Below are 21476 nucleotides of genomic sequence, written 5' to 3'. Positions count from 1 at the left end.
TAAATTTATTTTCTTTTATAAAAAATAGTATGGAACGTCTACTTTTGAATTAGCTAAAAGATGTAGATCTAATTAATTGAAATCTATGCTAGATCTGATCTTTCTTAAACAAAGATGACCGGTTGTCTCTTAATTTTATTTTTACTTATTTTAGAAATCTATCTATTATGTAGGGCCTACACTCTAATAACGGTCTCGTTAGTACCACACCACCAGTCAGATCTACAATATTATATAGGCAGAGCTTGTATTTAAGTGAAACCGAAAAGAAACGAGAGTTATTGTTCCTTATAATAAAACAAATATGGCTGCGTTCACAAATAGTTTTAAAAGAGTTTTGAATGTCCTTTCAAAAAAGTCGTTTACTAGTTCTAATATCTGCACAGCAGGACAGAATGGAATAAATAGGTATTGATACATAGATCTAGATTGATAATACTTTAATAGGTATAATTCTAGATTATATTTTCATAGATCTTAATAATAAGAATAGACAACACAAGACAAAGTGAAAGTAAAGTCATTTTAAACTTCAGAGTCAAAGTGACAGTCAAAGACAAATCACAGAGACAATCGACTCAAGTCACAGTGACAGTCAGTGTCACTCAGTCACTGACTCAGTCTGACTTAAGAGAACTGAGACTAAGGAGTTTGAGTTGACTCAAGCCTTAATAAATGAATTTGACTGAGACTGAGTCAGGCACGGGGCACTGTTACTCACTGTAGTCTTACTCATAGTAGGGAGGCAAAATAAAAAATTGATCTTTGAAAAAACAATTTTTCGTTAGTACATCATAGTGAATTTCTAGCTCACAAATCTGATTTCATTTATATTTATGAACTTTACTTGTTTAAAATGTAAATATTGATGAAATTTAAGCAAATTATCGGGTCTAGATCTACAAGAAATGCCAGAGAGGCAGGGACAAAATGGCGGCGTTGTGATGGCAGAAAATAACTAAATATTTTTAAAGTGGGATCAAAATCGTCTGAAACAATTATTTTTCAAATGCGCTTTATAATTCATGCGAAGACGATTAATACATAAAATCTATTTGAATATATCCAGAATATTAGGCCTTACATGGCCTCCAGTGGTTTTACATTGATGACGAAATTTCCTTATCAAAATTCACAAAAACTGTAAATCCCATAGCCCACAATGATAACCGTATTTTCAAGTTTTTGAGCGACGCGAAGGAGATATCGCGATAAAACTTGGTAGAATTATAGCCTGTCATGATATCTACTGTAAAAAAAAAATGAAAGTTTGATCATTTTCCTGGACCCTGTATTGCTAAAAACAAAAAATGAATATTTTTTATAATAAATGTAAAAATGACAAATAACTTTTTTAAAAACCTGTAATTAAGCTTTATATAGGCCATTGTCTAAAGTAATCGATAACACAAGTTTAAAACTTCTCACATTTCATTCAAAAGTGTAATAAATTGCAAGTGTGGCCTATGTGAAAAAAAGTCAAAAACGCAATCTCAAGTTTATGGGTCATTTTTTACTTTCACACTTCCTGTTTTTTTCACCTAGCTACTCATAGTAACTCATACATTTAATAAGATAAGTTACTGGAGAATAAAGTTTAGATTACGAAATTACGGACATTAATGATTAGACTGAGTAAATTAGACATAACTGTTTACTCATTTATTGTGTATTTAGTGTATGTATATCATCAGTACTAATCTATATTATAGCAGACCTGCCTACCGTTACACAAAATGCGTACATTCGTTACGCAAAATCTCCCAAAAATGACCGTCAGTACGCAAATACGCATTTAACCCGTCACGTTCTTTCCCTCTCTTGACTAGCTTACGAGCGGTCACAGAGGTCACGCTAAGCCGTCCTGTTGGGGGGGGGGGGAACAGAAAAGGTGGGGGAGCACATTGTGTCCAGATCTATATGTTGATTGGTTCTTAAAAGCAATTAGATTTAGTATAGAAATGAAGAACGCGAGAGTGAGGGAGTGGCGGGTTGGTACCAGGTTGGTACCGTCAGTTAGCTGATACACCAACGTGACTTTTTATTTTGTAAGTTCATTAGTAGAAATTAATTATATTGAATCCCTGATTCCCGTACCGGGTATTCATATGTATAGAAAAAAATATTGAAGTGCTATCGATTCTAAACACATTAAGTGACATTGTAGATATCTAATCTAGATCTGGATTCTAGATCTAGAATCTAGATAGGAATAGATCTAGCTAGAGTCTAGCTAGTGACGGCTAGTCATTACGTTATGTCATGATTCTCTACAATATAGATCCAATTTAGTTATTGTATGAGTTAGAATTTAGATTGACTAGATCTAGATCGATAACATCTACTACCATCTAGTCTAGATCTAGACTACATTCTTAGTCTTAGTATAGAATAGATCAAGGATGAAGGTAGGCCTACGAAAGTTTGGAGTAGACCTACGTTTGTAGCGGATCCAGGACATCGGTAACACTCTTGAGCCCAGATCTAGAGTAGATTATATTCATTATATAGATATAAATCCAGATCTAGTCTAGATATCATCTCTATTGTCGTATTGATCTAGATTTAGATTGTAGATCTAATCATGACATCTAGATCTAATATTATATATATATGTATATATATATATATATGACAAAATAGTGGATCGCGTAAGTGTTACGCATTCTGGTGCCAAAATACGCATTTTGACCATCAGCGTTACGCATTTGGACTTTTTTTTTGGTAGGCAGGTCTGTTATAGTCTAAACCTAGAGTCTCTAGAGAGTGTAATATAATACACATTTAAGATATAGAATTAGAATGATTTTAGATAATATTTATGGATCTATTTAGTGGATTTAATGTACTATATTTATACATAGTAGATTACTTAGATTAGTTCCTAGTCCAAACCTCCCGCTGGACAAAGGGGATGGGAGCGGGCAGAGTTTGATACATTAAATCGACAGTCTATCGCATAGCCAGTCATCCGTAGTGTGAACACTACTCTTGTTTTCTTGTGGACTATGCGCAGAAATAAGAGAGTGATCTTTCCTTTACTCCTTACTACTCGTCTAAACTGTTGAGGGAAGAAGAAAATTATATATTAATTTGTGTGACTACTAGCTCACTACCTTAAGTAGGTCAAGAATTATTTTTTTTGTGTGTTGTTAATTTATCTTATTTTGTAAGAAGAATAAATCTTTTCTAATTTCTCTTTAATGCATGTAAGATTTTATTAATTTTGAATATATGGATAAGGTTAATAATTATCATTTTTAAAATATAAGTGTACACTAAATGAATATATGGTGGCTGAGTGGTAAAGCACATGTCTTCCAAATGAGGTTCCTGGGTTCAAATTTTGGTGGACTGGGATTTTTACATTCACGATCTTCAGGGCTCCTCTGAGTCCACCCAGCTCTATTTGGTACCTGACATTAGTTGGGTAAAAGTAAAGGTGGTTGGTCCTTATGATGGCCATATGACACCCTCGTTAACTGTGCGCCATAGAAACAGATGACCTTTACATCATCTGCCCCATAGATCACTAGGTCTGAAAGGGGAACATTACTTATTGAATATATACAAAATAACAACTTGTAATTGAAAAAGTACTTATGTTTGATAAAAATTCATTTTGAAAGATTTAAACTTTAAAAGAGAAAAATTAATTTTATTTTTTCATTATTATTATATTATTTTAGTGCCCAATGATTTTTTAATTTTATTATTTTTATCTATCAAAACAAGACTATGGCTTGAATATTCCTGGTCCATGGGTGAATTCGATGGGGGCCACCTCTGAATTTTTATGATATTTTTTTTTAATGTGGATCCACATTAAAAAGGTATACTTTATTTTTACAGATATTTCTCCAGTTGTCTATTAAATCCATTAGCCATTCGATCTCCTTTGTCACTTCTGAGCCCTGCGCAGACATGTATGTCACATAAATCAAACCACTTCCACACTACACCATTGAAACATGACCTGATGGAATTTTTTGACAGAAAAGAAGTTTGGGGTGAAAGTAGCGTAGCTTCAGGTATGTACTTATCCTGTTATTCCTTAATACTTTAAATCTGTCTTTTTTCTTCTTATCTCATACGTTAAGACATTGTAGATTTTCATGTCCTTAATTTTTGTATCTATGAATGTTGTTGTAGAGAATAATTGGAATGATTTGTGAACAGTCATGGGTTATCCAGAGAGGTTCCATAATAACTAGATCTCTTCTAGAAGTTAAAAATGTCATTATTTCTGCATCTCATTTCTAACAAGCAAAAAAAAAATCTTTTTTAAAAAAAGAAGAACTCCTCCCTTACAACTATATCTATCAATATGACTATATCTATTAATAATGTAGAAGTTATTTCCCTTATTCAGTATTAAACAAGATAATTAATTACCAATTATAAATTGACTAATTGGTACGGTAATTTTTACAATTTATTTATTCATGTTTTTTAGGCACATAATTGTTTAAAATATCAAATTGATTGAAAAATGGGTCTTGGAGAAATAGTGTTAAAAGGGGACTGAACCCTACAAATTTAGTCTGTGAATGCTGAAGGATTAATTTCCCTTGTTGGTATCAAAGAAACTAATTAATTACCAGTAATTAATTGACTTATTGGTTAATTTTATGTATTAATAATGTGTATCCTTTTACCAGACAGACAGATAGGGTAGACAGACAGAGTGAGTTGTTTTGTTTATTATAAACATATTTGCAAAGACAATTTAATTTTTTTTTAAATATTTATTTATGGTACAAGTTTGCAATATATGAACTCATGTGATAAGAAAAACACAAATATATTTTGATTAGATATGGTAAATTAATGTTGTAATAGCTGAACAAGTTATGAACATAATTGTCTGGAATTTTCCTACTACAGCAAGCATTCAACCTTTTCTGAAAGTTGTAGGCTGCAGAAGCAACATGTGTAACTTAGAGACAAGAACTTTTTACGTTGCAACTTTAATGTTCAATTAAAACATGTGAATTTAAACATCCTTGATTGATATCAAATGTAAAGCTTATCTTGAACATCCATTTAATCTTTTAAAATGTCATTATTACACACAGACTTTCTACTTTATACACATATAATCTTAGAAATAAATATTCTTTGTTTTTAAATGTAAAGCATACATATTTTGAACATATTTATCCTCCAACGTAAAGCCAGTCATTACAACATTGCTATAAATTGCCATTGTACTTTCAGGAAGACCTTACAGGCTTGAAGAACTAAGAATCAAAAGCAATCAGGATCTGCACAAACTTTGGTAACTACAATGTCTTATACATATTCATATTTACTAAGATTATTACAGTATCACTTCAAAAAGATAATTGCAAAGGCTGGGTCTAATTTATTTAATGTACACTTTGACATGTTTGTTTTTGTCTTTTCAAATATTTGTCTTGTCATATCTACAGAGTGCTTAGTTTAAAGTCTTATTGCTATTATAAAAAAGAATAGAAACCTCTAGAAATGAGTACAATTTTAATTTGAGTGAGAAGCCAATGTTGCTCCTCCCTTTCTGAATAGCTTCCCTTCTAACTGGATGGCTGCATGGTCGTGTCGAATGTGCTTCAGGTTGTGATGATAATCTCGAGTTTGAACCCTGCACTCTACTATCTATGTCATCCTTCTGGAGGTCTGGACTAGGATGTAATAATCTTTATTTCTGAAGGAATGTCCAGATCTTTACAAGTCAAATAGATGAGCTACTATCTGCTCCAGTGGCTGAACGTCTCCTTCTTTCTTTGTTCTGTTTGACAGAAAGCATTAAAATATACTGACCACCTTCAGCGTTTGACCATCAAGATTTAATTACCATCTTATTTTGTCTCCACCACTAATGAGTATTTAGCTCTTTTTTTTTTTTGGCACTGTTTTCCAAGCTATCAACTCACTCTGTCAGTCTGGTACAAAGTTTGTACACGTTATTTCTCAAACATCCAATCTCAAATCAAGTTGAAATTTCTCACAATTATTTCTAGTACCTGACAAAACAAGAATCCAGTTTAAAAAAATCACTTAGTTAATTCACTATTAGTAATTAATTATTTTGTTTCATATTGAACAAGGGAAAAAAATCATGTGTGACAGATGTGGGGGTATAAGTTGAATTCATCCCTATTGATGATGCTTGAGTCCTAAGTTTGAACTCAAGTTATTCAACTTTTTTTTTCTGCACTAAAAAGCGCTCATGGTAACTTTCACTCAGACACCCCCATCTACCCCCCTCCCTCCTTTCCCAACTGGTGCAAACAAGACCAGGGCACTATGGTCTCCCTGCCTTGTCACCAATTGGAGTTCATCTCAGGTGCAAACAAGTATTTGTTTATGTTTTTCTTGTTTCTCCAATTCAATCTATAATTAACTGTGTATCTGAAGTTGAAAAAAGGATTGATATATATTCTCTCAATTATTTCCAGCAGGATAAAAATGTCTTCAATAAAATATGCTGTAATACATCCGTGACACTCTGCTGATTTGAATGTCCTAAAACATTCTCAAAGTTAATAGTTCTGGAGGATTATGCTGTTTGCTTATTAAATATTAGTAGACCTTCATAAAATGTTTAACTCTCTAGAACTCTCTCATCTCTGACAGTATATCATTACATAAGCATCTGTATGAAACATATTTGAAATCAGTAACTGTTTTGTGTTTTATTTTTTTTTTTTGTTTATGCTGAGGGCATTTTTCAGTCTACATTCTGGTATTAAATATTTGTTCTATACCTATAGTTCCAACTGATTTTAACTCTACCTTTTTTTTTAAAAAAAGGAATCTTGTCAGCTTTCCTTTTAAGCTTTTGAGTATTATTCTCAACATTAAGTTGCTAAGATGACTTTTTAGAGTGCTTGTTCTGTAAGGACTACATTATATACCCACCACATAGGCACATACCATTTTGTCATTATTATAATAAGAAACATTTTTTTTGCCTTCTTTTTTTAGTCCATATTTTGTGTGTACACATATGAAATGATTTATTTTTTTTTGTTTTTTTACCTGAACTTCTGTGACTAGGTATGTCTTGTTAAAAGAGAGAAACATGTTGCTGACTATGGAGGCAGAGTACAACAGAAATACAGAACTATTTCCAAGTCCTGAGAGAATTACTAAAGTAAGTTGTTTTTTATATTATTTTTGAATAGCTTTTGTAGAGCACATCTTTCATGATTATAATATGCTCAGTGCGCTTTGTACAATCTCTTTTTTGGACCAGTTGGAGGAGCTATCTAGGAGAGGGTTTCCTTGCTGCCTCTGGGCACTCAGCGAACACAATTTTGTTTGAGTCAGTTTCAAGCTCAGGCCCTCATGATAGGTAGTCAAGTGGTTTATGCGTAGCTTCAGTTCATTTATAATAAAAATGGGTTCATGAGCCTTATGTTACCAGTACCTGTGGTATTAATGCATTGCATCTACACCATTCTGTATTTATTTAAATTCATCATAAAATGTTTTGATATCTAAATTAGCATTATTTACAGTGCTGTCAGTTACTTTGTAATACAATACAAGCATGTAGATGAATAGAAGTTTGATTTAGTCCATTATAAGTAGGTTTTGTCTTCTTCTTCTAGCCAGCTTTTTGCTGCTTAGCTCTTTTGCAGACTGCCAAGGAAAAATAGTGAGCTGTTCTCTTAAGTAGGTTAAATATTAGCTGTACTTCCAGGAGAAAAATAATGCTTAGATGAATGAATACAGTCAGAAACAAGAAACACCAGACAATACAAAGAAGCAAAAAGAAGGGCCACAAAAGTTGAAATAAGAAAAAAATAGGAATGGGAAAAGTCCAAGATCACTTAGATTGGGAACCTAGTAAAAATCTGTAAAGAATGGATTTCAAGTTAGATCACACATTTGTGAGAACAGAGATGGTGGGCTTATCACAGAAAACAGAAGGGTAATTGAGAGATGGGCTGAATAATTTTAAGAGTTCTTAAATGCGACTAAAAATGATAAATATGAACTGCCACAAGGAGGACCAGATCCCTTAGTGAACCCATCAACATTCATTGAAACATCAGAAATCATTAGGACGAAGAAGAACTAAGAGCGGACCAAATTTCAGCAGAACTAATAACAGATCACATTTTCATACTAAGATGTATACTAATGAATACAATATACCAGTCCACCAACTCTATATTGACTATAAAATAGCTTTGGACAGTATCAAAAGGAAATATTTATATGACACACTACAGGATTTTTGAAATACCTAACAAATAAGACTTATACACTTAACATTAAGCAACTCAAACAGTTAAGTCATAGTACAAGGAGAACACTCACAGGAATTGAGTATTAAGTGAGGATTAAGACAAAGAGGCTCACTTTAATTTATGCTCTTGAATTGAACATTAGAAAGAGGAATGTACACTTAAACACAAGGGGAACAATTATTATCTTTAGCAGAGAAAACATAGGTCTACAACCATCAGGGACTAATACAGCTGATCTGTACAATACCTTGCTTATACTGATGACATTGCATTATTGGGTGAAGACACCTTTGACATTGGTAGAGCTTTCACACAGCTGGAAGAAACATCTCATCCAGTAGGACTTGAGGTCAATGACAGTGGTAAAACCAAGTATGTCATAATGACAAGAAACAATCAGATAGAGAAGCAATATATTCAAATTACTGGCCACCAGTTTGAAAATGTTGAAATGTTTAATAATAATAAATAATCCCAAAATAATCAAATATATACATTCACTCACTCTTTGGACTGTTGGGGCACCATACAAGATCTGTTGACTGTTTTTCTCCATTCCTCTCTGTCTTTTGCCTTGGATAGAATCTCTTTAATGGTAGGCCCGTTAAATCTTATATTTTGTCTTCCCATCGCTTTCTCTGCCTCTTCTTCTTTTTCCTGCTACTGTTCCCTGAAGACCTTGTAATATGGCCATAGAGTTTTAGTTTGAGTTTTTTGACAGTAGTTTGCAGGTCATCATGGGGTCCAATAGCTATGATAATCCTGTCTCTAATCTCTTCGTTTGTTATGCATATGTTTCTGTGGCCCACAGTTAACGAGGGTGTCATGAGGCCAGCGCAACGACCCCACCGCCTTTACTTTTCCCAACTAATGTCAGGTACCCATTAAAGCTGGGTGGACTCAGAGGCACCCAAAGATCCTCGAATTGAAAATCCCAGTCTTCACCAGGATTTGAACCCGGGACCCCCAGTTCGGAAGCCAAGTGCTTTACTTCTCAGCCACCATGCCTCCGGAACACTGACAAAAGCAACAGAAAATCTGCTAAATTCTTGGAAAGAGAAAATTCATAGAAAAATGCTATACAAGAGGAAACCTGGTGGACATGGACTAATCATGAGTATAATCATTGTTTGAAAACCCACCTAGAGTGAGGGAAATAAAAAAGAAGAGACATCCTTGGGCAGATCACTTCGAAAGAATGTCAAAGAACAGAGGAGCTAAAATAGTAAACTGACAAAAGGCAGACCAAGAGTACAATAGATTGATCATGTAGAGGCAGATATTAAGCAACTTATTAATTAGAGTTCTGGCATGTTTATTGGTGTTTTAGTTTTGTAGTTATTTTTAGGGATTAATCATTTTGATTTTTTTTTCCAATTTTTTACAATCCTGAAATTTACTTTGAGTTCTAAAAAACAGTTGGATATTTTCTTAACCTAGTTTCCAAAATGTGCTATAAATTTTAAATCTTAAAAATGTAAAGATATCAACTCACTCTGTCTGTTTGTCTGGTAAAAAATTTGTACACATTATTTCCAGATACCCCATCTCGGATCGAGCTGAAATTTTTTCTTTTACCTGACAATACAAGAATCAGTTAATTAACTATTGTTAATTAATTTTTTTGTTTGGTGTCTTGAACAAGGGAAATAAATTGTACTTCACTGAAGTGTTGTATAAGCTGAATTAGGTCACTGCTCTAAATTGAAACAAACAATATATAACTATACAATCTTTTCTAGCTATAAGTACTTCAGTAGCAGAGTTGTTAGCCTGTTGGCCCATTTTTTGTTTTTTTTTAAACCAAGTAAGGTTAAATTTACCCAGATATCTCTTTCTTTGTCAACCCCACCCCCCATTTTATTTTCCCAACTGGTCAAGATAAGTGATGGGATCATACATAGCATGATGAGAAAGCAAAAAGCATGAAATAGCCTTAACAAAAACAATTGGTAAAAATATTATTAATCGCCCAGATTTATTACAGATTTAATTACATGGCTGATACAAACTAATTGATAAAATTACACTTTGTATAAGTTCTTTTTTTAAGTATTTTTTATGTTTTTCTTGTTAAATTTTCTATTTCAAAGGTATAAGTAAAAAAAAAAAAGAAAAAAGCACTAATTTAATTTTCAAACAGTTTTTTAGTGATAATTTAGGTTTAATAAGCTTAATAAGCAAATTGAGTCTATTTTCACTAGGTGGAGGAGTCAATGGAGAACATTCTAGAAGTTGTCAAAGAGAGAAACAATGCTGTTTCACTTTTAGAGACGGGCAAGCCAGCAGACCCCGGTGGCGCCTATGTCCGAGACTTCCTGGGCAGGGTTAGGTGGCGCAAGTTCAGCGAGTACGCCGTCCCACCCTACATGAACAAGGCACACCGGCTCCTGTTCCCACGTGGCTTTAACAAGATTCACCTCAAGTATCTACCCCTCTGGAGACAGAAAATAGCGAGGTTCCGCTGGTACCACTATCACAGGCAGGTGAAGGAGAACCAAGAGCTGGTCAAGAAATTCCCTCACTTGGAAGGAAAACTGCATGTACCACTTCCAGAGGAACCCCAAGTTTACTGAAGCTTTAGAATAAATAGGATGTATAAATGTAGAATAAATTTGTTGGAGTTGGTTTGAACTATTTATATGTTACAAGTAATGGTTGTTCAACTTTGAGGTCCAAAAATGTCTAGAATTGAAAATTGTACTCACTGGATAAGATACAACCTTAAACAGAGATACTTGGCTAGTGCTCAAGGCAGCAAAAGGTTTTGTTTTGTTTTTGTTTGTTTTTTTACATTTGAGACTAGTTATCAATAGTACTAATTTAGATCAATTGTTATTAACAATTTCTATCGATGGTGTTACTTCATTTCTTAATTAAGTGAATTCGAATTCATTATAATATTCATTAATTGTAAGCTTTGAACTAAAAAGAATAAGATTCAGTGAAATGTAATTCATTTCCTTGGCCACAATCTCTATGGATCTGAAGAAATAAACTTTAAAAAGTGTCTTCATATTTACATATGCTACTTCATAGAGAAGATGAAACTATTAGAAAATCAAACAAAGCATTGGGGTTTATTCAAAGACATTCCTATAAATCAAATAAGAACATAAAACTAAACTGTTATTTAACCTTGGTTAGGCCATATTAGAATATGCATCCTCTGTTTGGGACCCCCTCAACTCAAGAAAACATTAAGAAACTGGGACACAAAATAGAGCAGTGAGATTCATTACAAACGTATATTCATATTTGACTAGAGTAACACCTTTAGTAAAATCATTAAATTTAGAAAGCCTTCTGGGTAAAAGACTTAGGAAAAAAAAAAGAAAAGTAGCAATTATACATAAAACACTGAACCATAATCGTCAAATACAAAAACACAATTTAATAAAATACTCAGACACAAAGATAAAGGCCCATTCCTCGTCCCATATGCTTGGACAAATGTGTACAAATGCTCTTTCTTCCCTAGTGCTATTAGAGCATGGAATGGGTTGCTTGAGTGTCACAGTCTCGGTTGACATTGCCTGTTATATGTTCACCTCGGCTTGGAACATATATGTTGTTGTTTTTTAACAGTCTATTATCACAACATACTACAAATAGGTTGGTCTATACACTGATCATTGGATCACTGTCGGGGCTTTTATAATGATTGATGGTCCCGGAATCACGCCCTGCCAACCGCATCCCCCAGGCCCCACCCCTTCCCACCGTCCTGCGGTAAGTTTGGCCTTGGGCGAGCTTGTTTCATCGTCAATTCTGAAGGAACACCGAAACATTTAAAGCACACACACACACACAAAACAACATCTTTATGTATTCTGATTAGGGTTTATTATCATGAAATTATTTTAGTTTGAGTATTTAGTCCAGTTCTTGTAGGTTTTTCTTTAAGAGTGAAAGCATGTAATTATTAAAATTTATTTCACAATAGACTCTGCCTGACAGATACATTCATAGGCGCCTGCATGATTTTTTGCAGGGGGGGGGGGGGCTTGTGAAGAAGTTTATTATATCTCTTCTATCATAAACTGGTGGACGTGTTTATCCGCTATTTTATCGTGTAGGCTTACTAACACTGACCGCAACTCCATAAGACGTAACTACATTTACCAAGATGACTGCACTCCTCAATCCTGTTCAAGGAAACCGCTCACATATATCAAATCTAAAGACAGCTGGTTAGAATGTTTCCTCGAAGACAATAAACACCAACAAAAACTTGTATCATATTCTAGGCATGTACTAAATATAATAACTATAATTATCTGCAAATGAAAACATCGTTACGACTAATGCGCTATAGAATATTGAATTGCAAGTCTATCATATAGCGCACATGGCCGTACATGATCTACAGATGAGTCTATTCTAGTTTCTTACAACAATAGCTTATCCTTATTAACTTTATGTCAGTGGAAGCACTACATGTTAAGTTGCTTCCTAGCAGAAGTTAATTGTTTTGAAGGTGTAAATAACTGGCTAAAATTTGACTATTCAGAATTCAGAGGGGTACATGTATATGGTCAGCCATCAATTGCCTGATAAGCCAAAGCTAGTCTACTACAACTGTACTTCAGTCAACAGGGGAAGCGCTGCTTGTTGTAGCTACTTTGATTTTAATTGATCTGATGGTGCAAAAAATAAATGGATAGAATTAGGCTACTCTGAATCCAGGGGGGTGCAAGTGCACCGCCTTGCATCTACCTACGTGCGCCCATGGGTTCATTACACCATACACACACAGTCGCAAATATCTTTCTGGATGGTGATTCATAAAACGATAGGTATAAAACAGTAATAGATTTATACAAAATGTTAATACATCAAATGATGAAATAAATCCAGATAATTTCTGCAACACATATATATATATAATATAATAATAATATAATCTTTAACTAATACATTATCCTAATAATAAAATATAGCTAAATGAATACTCTTTCAATTTCTTGACTGTGACTACAACATAAGATAATCTTCACAAACAACCCAAGACTTGATAACCATAGCCATCAGTTTGGTCCAACTATCACAAGGATGTCGTCGTTAACCCTTAAAACGCATGTGGCAGTTTAGCCTCTAAACATCAGAATTGTAATTCCATTTTGTATGCACACACTGTAAAACAACTCAGCACTTTAAGGGTTAACACGAGAAAGACACTAAAATAAACATAGATAGTGTCACGAACTTTAATAGCCTACTAGCACGAATGAATTTGTAACTAAGTCTTAAATACAAGACTTAAAAAAATACATTTTATATTCAGAGGTCCAATCATCATCATCAAACTCCGTTTGAGTGAAGGCTTGAGAGACTCAAATTCTCTCTTGCAAAAGCCCTGGACAGAAACCCTGCTGTCTTGCGTAGTGCATAAATGTCGCCATACAGGTCGAGAATTTTTAGTTTCCCAGACCTGTCGAGACGGAGATCAGCAAGTCTGGGGCAGTCAAACAGAATATGAGGCACGGTTTCCTCTTCTTCCCCGCAGCGGGAGTACCGTGAATCGAAATTTGTCCATAGCCGTGAGAAATAAGAGCCAACAGGACAGTGGCCTGTCCTGCACTGTGCTATAATAGCTTGCTCAGGCCTGGACAGCCTCCACCACGGGGAAGTGCGGTCAGGGCGCCTCATGCGCTCCGAGACTCCATGGGCTTTTTGGGACTTGTCCCAGCACTCAAACCACTTTTCCATTTCTGTTGTTTTTTTTTTAATTATAGCCAGAGCATGTGGAAAACTTACAGCCTGTATTCGGTGGGTGGAATTTGCCCTCCCTGGTGGGCTAGGGAGACTGCAATAGTCTTGCCAGTCACACCTATGTATTATTACAGGGGTGCTGCAGTGTAGCGTAGTAGCATATCACTCATTCAATTAACAAAAGACTCATACAAATAAATCCGTACTTGGTTACTCAAATTTACATAAGACGGAATTGAAAATCCTTTTCTATCTGACTTAATTAACTTGCTCCATCAAGTTTCTACAACTAGATTGCCTTTTCTATTGGTCAGCATTTTAAATTTTCCTTGCTACCACACCTCACCAGCACCACTGCTATTTAGATTATAATCAATATTGCCACTGTGGACTAACTGATCCCACCTGCCCCACCACCTATATCCAATACACTGAACAGTGGCACCACTACTTCCAGGGCATGTAGGTGTCGTATAGCAAAATTTAATGAAGTCACCAGTCTGTAATTTGTCTTGCCACTCCCCAAGGCTTATCTGTTTCGGGCAGCCGTGAGGGTGTGACACAATAAAGGTCATCCTGTTGACGTCTCTTTTATCAAAGTACTTGTTAGTGACCGTCTTCCAAACCTTATCGAAATTCAGGAAAAACCTTTCCAATTGTTCTCCAATATATTTGTCACAGGTCACACACTTCAACTTACAGAAGTCTCTTTGGACATTGACAAAGTCTATGACAGCAGTATTAATAATATATAGTGGACTGTCTTTTGTGTCGTAGAAGAGTCTTAATGATGTTTCACACGCTTCAGTCTCGTCAAAAACAACATGTGCCGCCGTGTCCACAAACACCTCCCACCACACGCTGCTGGGTGTATTGGAACGTTGACAATTTGCACACCAGCAATGTTGCTTCCTCTTGTGATGCTGAACTCTGTCTCGCTCAAAATAGCCGTCTGTGTACTTGTACACCTCACTGACCATACCACTCCCTGTCCTTAGGAGTGACTTTTGTTCATTATAGTGTGGATAGCAATGATTCGAGCCTGGCCAGAATTCTGGTCTCTGTGGGCTGATCGCTCGAACACTGACTCGTACGGTCAGCTGGGACGCAGCTATAATGACATCCAATACGTCTTGGTCCCGATGAGTTTTAGGCAAGTGTTTGATCTTGAATTTATGAGCAGCGATGTAACCTTTATGGCCAGGATTTTTCTGACAAGTTTTGTGCCTAGAGGATTCTCCTAATGGTGGTGTCTGTGTTTCGTGGCTCACTGTAGAAATGAAATAGATTTATGTGAACCTATGCAAAAAAAGCTTACACTAGAGTTATTTGATGTTTAGGAGTAACTTGCAAAGACACTACTTAGGCTACATTTGTTACATTTTCTCCCACACTTAGTGGAGATAGACAGACACCCTGACCGACAGACAGACAGATAGATAGATAGATAGATAGATAGATAGATAGATAGATAGATAGATAGATAGATAGATAGATAGATAGATAGATAGATAGATAGATAGATAGATAGATAGATAGATAGATAGATAGATAGATAGATAGATAGAAAAACAAACTATACGTGAACTGCAAATAAACACTACATCTATAGAACAAGTAATCATATAAATATCTAGGCGTTATCATCAACAAGCTTTCATGTGAAGACCACCTTGGAACTCTGACAAAGAAAACAACCCAGCCACTCTTTTTTCTATACAAACTCAATAGCTTTAAACTAAACAAGAAGATCCTTGAGATTTTTTACAGCGCGACTATACAAAATCTGTTAACATACGGAATAACCTGTTGGCAAGGCAACGCCTCATCTAAACTGTTGCGACGTCTAGAAAATTGAAAATTATCAAAAATTACACTCACAACATTACCACATTTAAAGGAACTTTTTGAACAAACGTGCCTAAGAAAAATCGAAAAAATCTTGGAAGACAACGGCCACCCGCTCCATCAGTCAGGTCGTCGCGAAGTGGGCGACTGCTGTCAATCAAAACAAGAACTGAGCGGTACAAAAACTCGTTCGTACCTCACTCGGCCAGACTCTGTCACCGCCACTCATTGTGTGTAGTCGCTGAATGAACTCTTTATGTTGTCTGTTGTATTTATGTGTATTTTTCTGTTGTGTTGTCTTTATATGAGAAGAGTCCTTGTAATCACAACAAATTTCCGTAAGGATCAATAAAGCAGTCTTAGTCTTAATCTTAGTCTCAGATAGATAGATAGACTGACAGACAGACAGACAGACATAGATAGATAGATTCAATATTTGTACACGTTATTTCTCCGACACCCGTTCCTCGGTCAACTTGAAACTTTAAGTATTAAATGTACCTAACAAAACTTGAATCAATAAAAACAAATTAAAACTATTAGTCAAAAAGGTAAATGACTCTTCATTATTGTGATGTATAGTTGTAAGTGTGGAGTTATTCCCTTAGATAAGCTTTGTGTTGTTTTATTTTTATAAAGGATTTTAAAAATATTTTGCTTATGTTCTCTTTGCTTTTAATATGTGTTGGGTGCTATTGACTGCTCTATTGCCTGCTGCTAATTATTTCTTTATTTCTGTATTGTCTTTTTTAGAATGAATCGTATGTATTTACATTTTCAAACGCGTGGTCAGTAATTTTAATACATTGCTCTTCAGTCTGATTGTCTCTTGTCGTTAGAACATACTTGGCTTTACTATCATTTTGTTTCTTCTTGTCGAGATGCTTCTTCCAGTTGCGTGAAAGCTCTAGCAATGTCAGAGATGTCTTTACTCAATAAGGCAATCTGATCAGCATATGTAAGGTTTGTAGAGATTGGCTATATAGTGTTCGTGTTGGTCATTGACTAATGTTTCTTCATAAATAAGTTTTTAATTGTTCCCCTTGTGTTTATGTGTACATCATGACTCTCCCTAACAGTCAATTTATTTGTTTTAAAGCAGTGCTTCTCATTACCTAACATTATTAAGAGTGGTACAATTTTTCATAGTAAAACACACATGACTTCATACAGATATTTCCCGTTGTCAATTTGGTTTTAGTAATTAACATTCTAAAATGTCTACAATGACGCATTAAAGAGTTGAAAAGAACTGAAGATGCCAAGACATAAATGTAGGCTTGAAGCTTCTGTGATTGCTTTCAAACATTTGTAAACGTTTTCAGAAATACATTCTGCTGGCGTCTACACCGCATTATTCTTCCACGAGTTAAAAAAATATAAAAGATAAAAAAAATTTAAATCGTTTAAATCTTAACACATGTTCCGGAAGCTCAAAATTGGAACCAGTGAAATCTGCCCATGTGGAGTATCACCAGAAAATGCCGACCACGTCCTCCAAAACTGCTCTCTCTACCAAGAGGCCCGGATAAGACATTGGCCCCAAATCACCCCAATAGAAAGAAAACTATATGGAGAGCTCCCTGATTTGGAAACCACTGCGCAGTTCATCTCATGTATTGGTCTAGTCATATGAACACTCCAACATAACAATGAGAACGATGAAGAAGAAGAAGAAGAAGTTTAAATCTTATCTTATATAATACAGACGTTTATGTACGTCCTACGCGTCATGCATTTAATCGTAGCGTTGAATCTTTAACACTAATGTCAAGTCTGTATGGTTCTGAAACATGGAGAACAACTGAAGCGACAACAAAATAAAGTACAGACCTTCTTCAACAGATGTCTGAGAAATACCAGTATCTTAAAAATACACTGATTGGACAAAATAGAAAACACCAAACTGTGGGAGCTGGGTGGACAGAAAAATATAGTAGGAAGTGGAGATGGATTGATCACACCCTTAGAAAAGATACCAACAACAGAGCTAGACACACCTTAGAGTCAGTTAGAGCCCCAGAGGGGACAGGAAAGAGCTGGGAAGGCATAAAAAAATAGCAAGAGTGGCGTGTTTTTACAGAGGCCACATGTTCCATGAGGAACTAGCAAGAGACCGTGGGGAGTGGACAAATTATTTATATTTATACCAATAGTAACCCTTATTAAAACTGTTCGCATACGGATGTATAAATACAAAGCATCAATTTTTGGTCTCTTAAAAAAAAAAAGTAAATTAAAAAATAAACGCTATTTTACATTTTTGAATAGCATTCCCAAATAAAAAGAAAATTTAATAGCATTTGAGAATATCAATTAAGTTATGAGCCTTTAAACGCTAATTCTTTTTAATTCACATTAAATGGGTACAAAGAATGTAATGTAATAGTTTACCTCCTTGTCGTCTTCTAGTTTCGGTAGTAGATCTAGTTTCTGTATCGTCTTGTGCACTCTTTAACGAGAAGGGAAGAATCAGTATATAAGTTAAGTGGCCATTATACATAAGACTCTGAACAATAACTTACAGATAGACCACCAGATGTTACATGTGTATTTGTAGGCTATGTTTGGTGTATATTATATTATATTATATTGTATAGTGAATTTATTTTTTAGCATTGTATGTTTCTAAGTTTGTTTAATTATCAAAACACTTGCCTTTTCATTGTTTAATGGCTTGCACATTTGTGAACCCATTTCTTTTCATTTTAGCATTTAACATCTCATTTGTACTTCGCTTTGTATTAAGCTGAAATGAACTTAATTTTGTTATCATAGCAATATTACATAGCAGCATTAATAAACTATATGTAATTCTTTTCATGGCTCAACAGTAGTTTGAACACCAAGAAGTAAAGGAGAGATCACTCTTTTATTTCTGCAAGTCGGACTAGAGTTATCCCACGTAACTTTAGCGGCGAAAAAAAGAGGGTGGGGATAACAAGTAGTATTCAGCCGTCACCAAATAGAAGGGCCGGACTTAACCATTGTGACCAAGAAGTCATGGAATGATCACTCTTTTCTAAAGAATGACTAAAATGCAAAGGCGAATTTATTTGCAAATACAAACTCTTAATTTTCACTTATTATCCGTATCCCTTCCCAAACTTGGCCCCGACAAATCCGTTTCGCATAGGGCCCCACAATGTAGTCAAAATTCCTGCATCAGGTAACTGTTTATTTCTATCAGTCGTATATTTCTGGGAAAATGTCATCGACGAAAATGTTGCTCTCGAACTTCGCAAGATGGCTGTAAGCTTTGTTTGCGAACATTGGGATAAGTATGGCTACGCCCTGTCCGTTTTTATTACTCACGGAAGCACAGTCATACACTCTACTCGACAATACGCAGCCTACATGAATACTTCCGGCGTTTATGGTAGCAAGCAGTCGTTTGCCCAAACCCACCCATTTGGAAAACTCGCGTCTTTCAGGAAGTGCTCACCCGTCACTAAATAGCGGCGATGCTACGCCGAGGGTTTACTAGTATTACATAATGCTTTAATTATATATTATATTGCATTGAATGTTTCGGGCCTCAGTGACTGCTGTAAATGTAATAAAATTAAATTGTACTGTTTATTTATATAATGTGCTCATCTTTATACTAATTTTAAGTTCTAGAATAAATTCTTTGTATTTATGTTTAAATGGAAGCGCGGTGGCTGAGTGGTAAAGCGCTTGGCTTCCGAACCGAGGACCGGGGTTCGAATCATGGTGAAGACTGGGATTTTTAATTTCGGGATCATCGGGCGCCTCTGAGTTTATCCAGCTCTAATGGGTAGCTGACATTAGTTAAGGAAAAGTAAAGGCGGTTGGTCGTTGTGCTGGCCACATGACACCCTTGTTAACCGTAGTCCACAGAAACAGATGACCTATAGACCACAAGGTCTGAAAGGGGAACTTAACTATTTATGTTTAAAGTATCTCTGGCATTACGATGGTTTTTGGAATGATTGGGCTTGGCTCCGAATACAAACACACAGCCTGGACCATACAAATCCGTTCTTTTACAATTTATAGTTTTTCAGCCATAAATGGAAATCCCTTATAGTATTTGGCCTATAACCAATAAAATGTATTAAAAGCAATGTGAAATAAATATAATTTAATTTAGTGCCTACTAGAGAACCAACATGAAATATATTAAATAATAAATAAGTTGAAATAATTATTGAATTTAAAAAACAAATTAATGAATGAAAAGTAAAACTTGTCTATACCTATTGAGAAAACAAAGATCTATTTCAGAAAGTTGTAAGACGTCTTCGTAGAAACTGTGTGTAGCCTACAATGCAAATAATAGATTTGGTAAAACAAAAACAAAAACCTTCATGTTTTAGCAGACGTCATCTTGATTTCTCAAGAAATATAATTCATATTTGTATCACGAGTGAGCATTAAGTGATGGAATGAGGTCTCGCATTGCACAGCTTTCCTAGATCTAGGCCAGTGATCTTCAACCTTTTGTGCTCTAACTCATTCTTTTATTATATATTTTTTCTTTTAACTCTTTCTCTCCTAATTGACTATGCCAGCGTTGAATTGACCCCATTAAACTAAATTGATTTTTGGATTTATAATCTTTAATTTGTATTGTGTAAAAAGAGCATGCATTTCCCTATAATTCGATACCAAATGTAACATTTTCTGATAGTAAACAAAAAAGTTATTGAAGTTTAATCAGAACAGAATAGTGAAATACAAAGGAGCAAAATGAATAATTCTATTGGAACAAAGAAAATAATTACAGAGAGAATGAGTTTAAAAATTCACCAGCGCCCGCTACAGAAAGAATAAACTAAAGTTAAGTTCCCCTTTCAGACCATACGGTTCATAAGGCAGATGATGTTAAGCTCATCTGTTTCTTTAGCCAACGGTTAACGAGCAGGGTGTCATGTGGCCAGCACAGCCTTTACTTTCCCCAACTAAAGTCAGGTAATCATTAGAGTTGGGTGTGCTTAATGCCGCCCTAAAAATCCCGAAATTCAAAATCCCAGACTTAATCGAGACTCTAACCAAGGACACCAGGCTCGGAAGCTTAACCACTCAGCCACCGCCTCCCCCCCCCCCCGAAAGAATATTATAAGACATCAGTTAGGCCAGGTTCACATTGAACTTCTCCTTCACTTTCACCTTTCTCTTGGTCTGCTGGACCGTTGGGGTACCACTCAAGATCTCCCAACATTCTTTCTCTATTCATTTGTCTTTTATAGAATTTCATTATGATGTTCTTTCTGAAAATATTGAAACCTGCCTTTTTACCTGCCTAAGTGGATCACTTCGGGGGCCGATTTTGAGTTTGTGTTTCCACACAAACTTTCTTTGTAACCTTGTTTTGGCATGAGTTTGTATTGTATTTACAGTTTACAATGAAATTAAAAGATGAAGTTGTGGGCTATTTTTTAGCAATAAGATGTTGCCTGTCTATCACACATTTCATTATAAACGTTTCTATATATATATAACTTACGAAGCTTTTCTAGCGTGCAACTATTGGTGGTGCCTCATCTCTTCCATAAGCTACTACATTTTGTAATGGTGATTTTGTTTTTGTGCTTGCAAATAAAAAAAAAACTACTTAAATTTTTTAAAAAAGCACCTTTTCTGTCACTGATAGGTTGTTTAGAAAAAGAACAAAGTAACAGAGAATTATCAAAGTTGACACAT

At 35.1% G+C, this 21476-nt stretch overlaps 2 protein-coding genes across 3 annotated transcripts; one reads left to right on the top strand and one right to left on the bottom strand.

Moving 5' to 3' along the window:
• Window positions 1–254: 254 nt before the first annotated feature.
• LOC106070332 (39S ribosomal protein L47, mitochondrial-like) lies at window positions 255–10857 on the top strand. The gene is made up of 5 exons (XM_013230210.2): window positions 255–408; window positions 3853–4031; window positions 5221–5281; window positions 7042–7138; window positions 10448–10857. The coding sequence occupies exons 1-5, from the start codon at window positions 305–307 to the stop codon at window positions 10817–10819; spliced, it is 813 nt and encodes a 270-aa protein (XP_013085664.2). The 5' UTR covers window positions 255–304; the 3' UTR covers window positions 10820–10857.
• Window positions 10858–11142: 285 nt separating this feature from the next.
• Window positions 11143–20185, bottom strand: LOC106070318 (uncharacterized). Of its 2 annotated transcripts, none has more exons than XM_056008683.1 (4): window positions 20030–20185; window positions 18465–18565; window positions 18201–18258; window positions 11143–15228 (listed from the first exon to the last, which is right to left on the bottom strand). In XM_056008683.1, exons 2-4 carry the CDS (start codon window positions 18501–18503, stop codon window positions 14291–14293), a joined length of 1035 nt encoding a protein of 344 aa, XP_055864658.1. In that variant the 5' UTR covers window positions 18504–18565; window positions 20030–20185; the 3' UTR covers window positions 11143–14290. The 2 variants fall into 2 exon arrangements, with proteins under 2 accessions (XP_055864658.1, XP_055864657.1); XM_056008682.1 differs by having other exon boundaries at window positions 18465–18555; window positions 20030–20184.
• Window positions 20186–21476: the final 1291 nt, after the last annotated feature.

The sequence above is a fragment of the Biomphalaria glabrata genome, chromosome 13, assembly GCF_947242115.1.
Source record: "Biomphalaria glabrata chromosome 13, xgBioGlab47.1, whole genome shotgun sequence".
Classification (NCBI taxonomy): Eukaryota; Metazoa; Mollusca; class Gastropoda; family Planorbidae; genus Biomphalaria; species Biomphalaria glabrata.
This window is presented reverse-complemented; position numbering and strand designations above follow the sequence as displayed.

What these genes read in the sequence shown, in the direction of transcription:
- LOC106070332 (XM_013230210.2), top strand. Translation starts at nt 305, where the DNA reads ATGGCTGCGTTCACAAATAGTTTTAAAAGAGTTTTGAATGTCCTTTCA. An exon ending in GGACAGAATGGAATAAATAG is followed by an intron (nt 409 to 3,852) that starts GTATTGATACAT and finishes TTATTTTTACAG; the next exon opens with ATATTTCTCCAGTTGTCTAT. An exon ending in CAGGATCTGCACAAACTTTG is followed by an intron (nt 5,282 to 7,041) that starts GTAACTACAATG and finishes TTCTGTGACTAG; the next exon opens with GTATGTCTTGTTAAAAGAGA.
- LOC106070318 (XM_056008683.1), bottom strand. Translation starts at nt 18,503, where the DNA reads ATGGGTTCACAAATGTGCAAGCCATTAAACAATGAAAAG. An exon ending in AGCCATTAAACAATGAAAAG is followed by an intron (nt 18,259 to 18,464) that starts GCAAGTGTTTTG and finishes TTCTCGTTAAAG; the next exon opens with AGTGCACAAGACGATACAGA. An exon ending in AACTAGAAGACGACAAGGAG is followed by an intron (nt 15,229 to 18,200) that starts GTAAACTATTAC and finishes TCATTTCTACAG; the next exon opens with TGAGCCACGAAACACAGACA.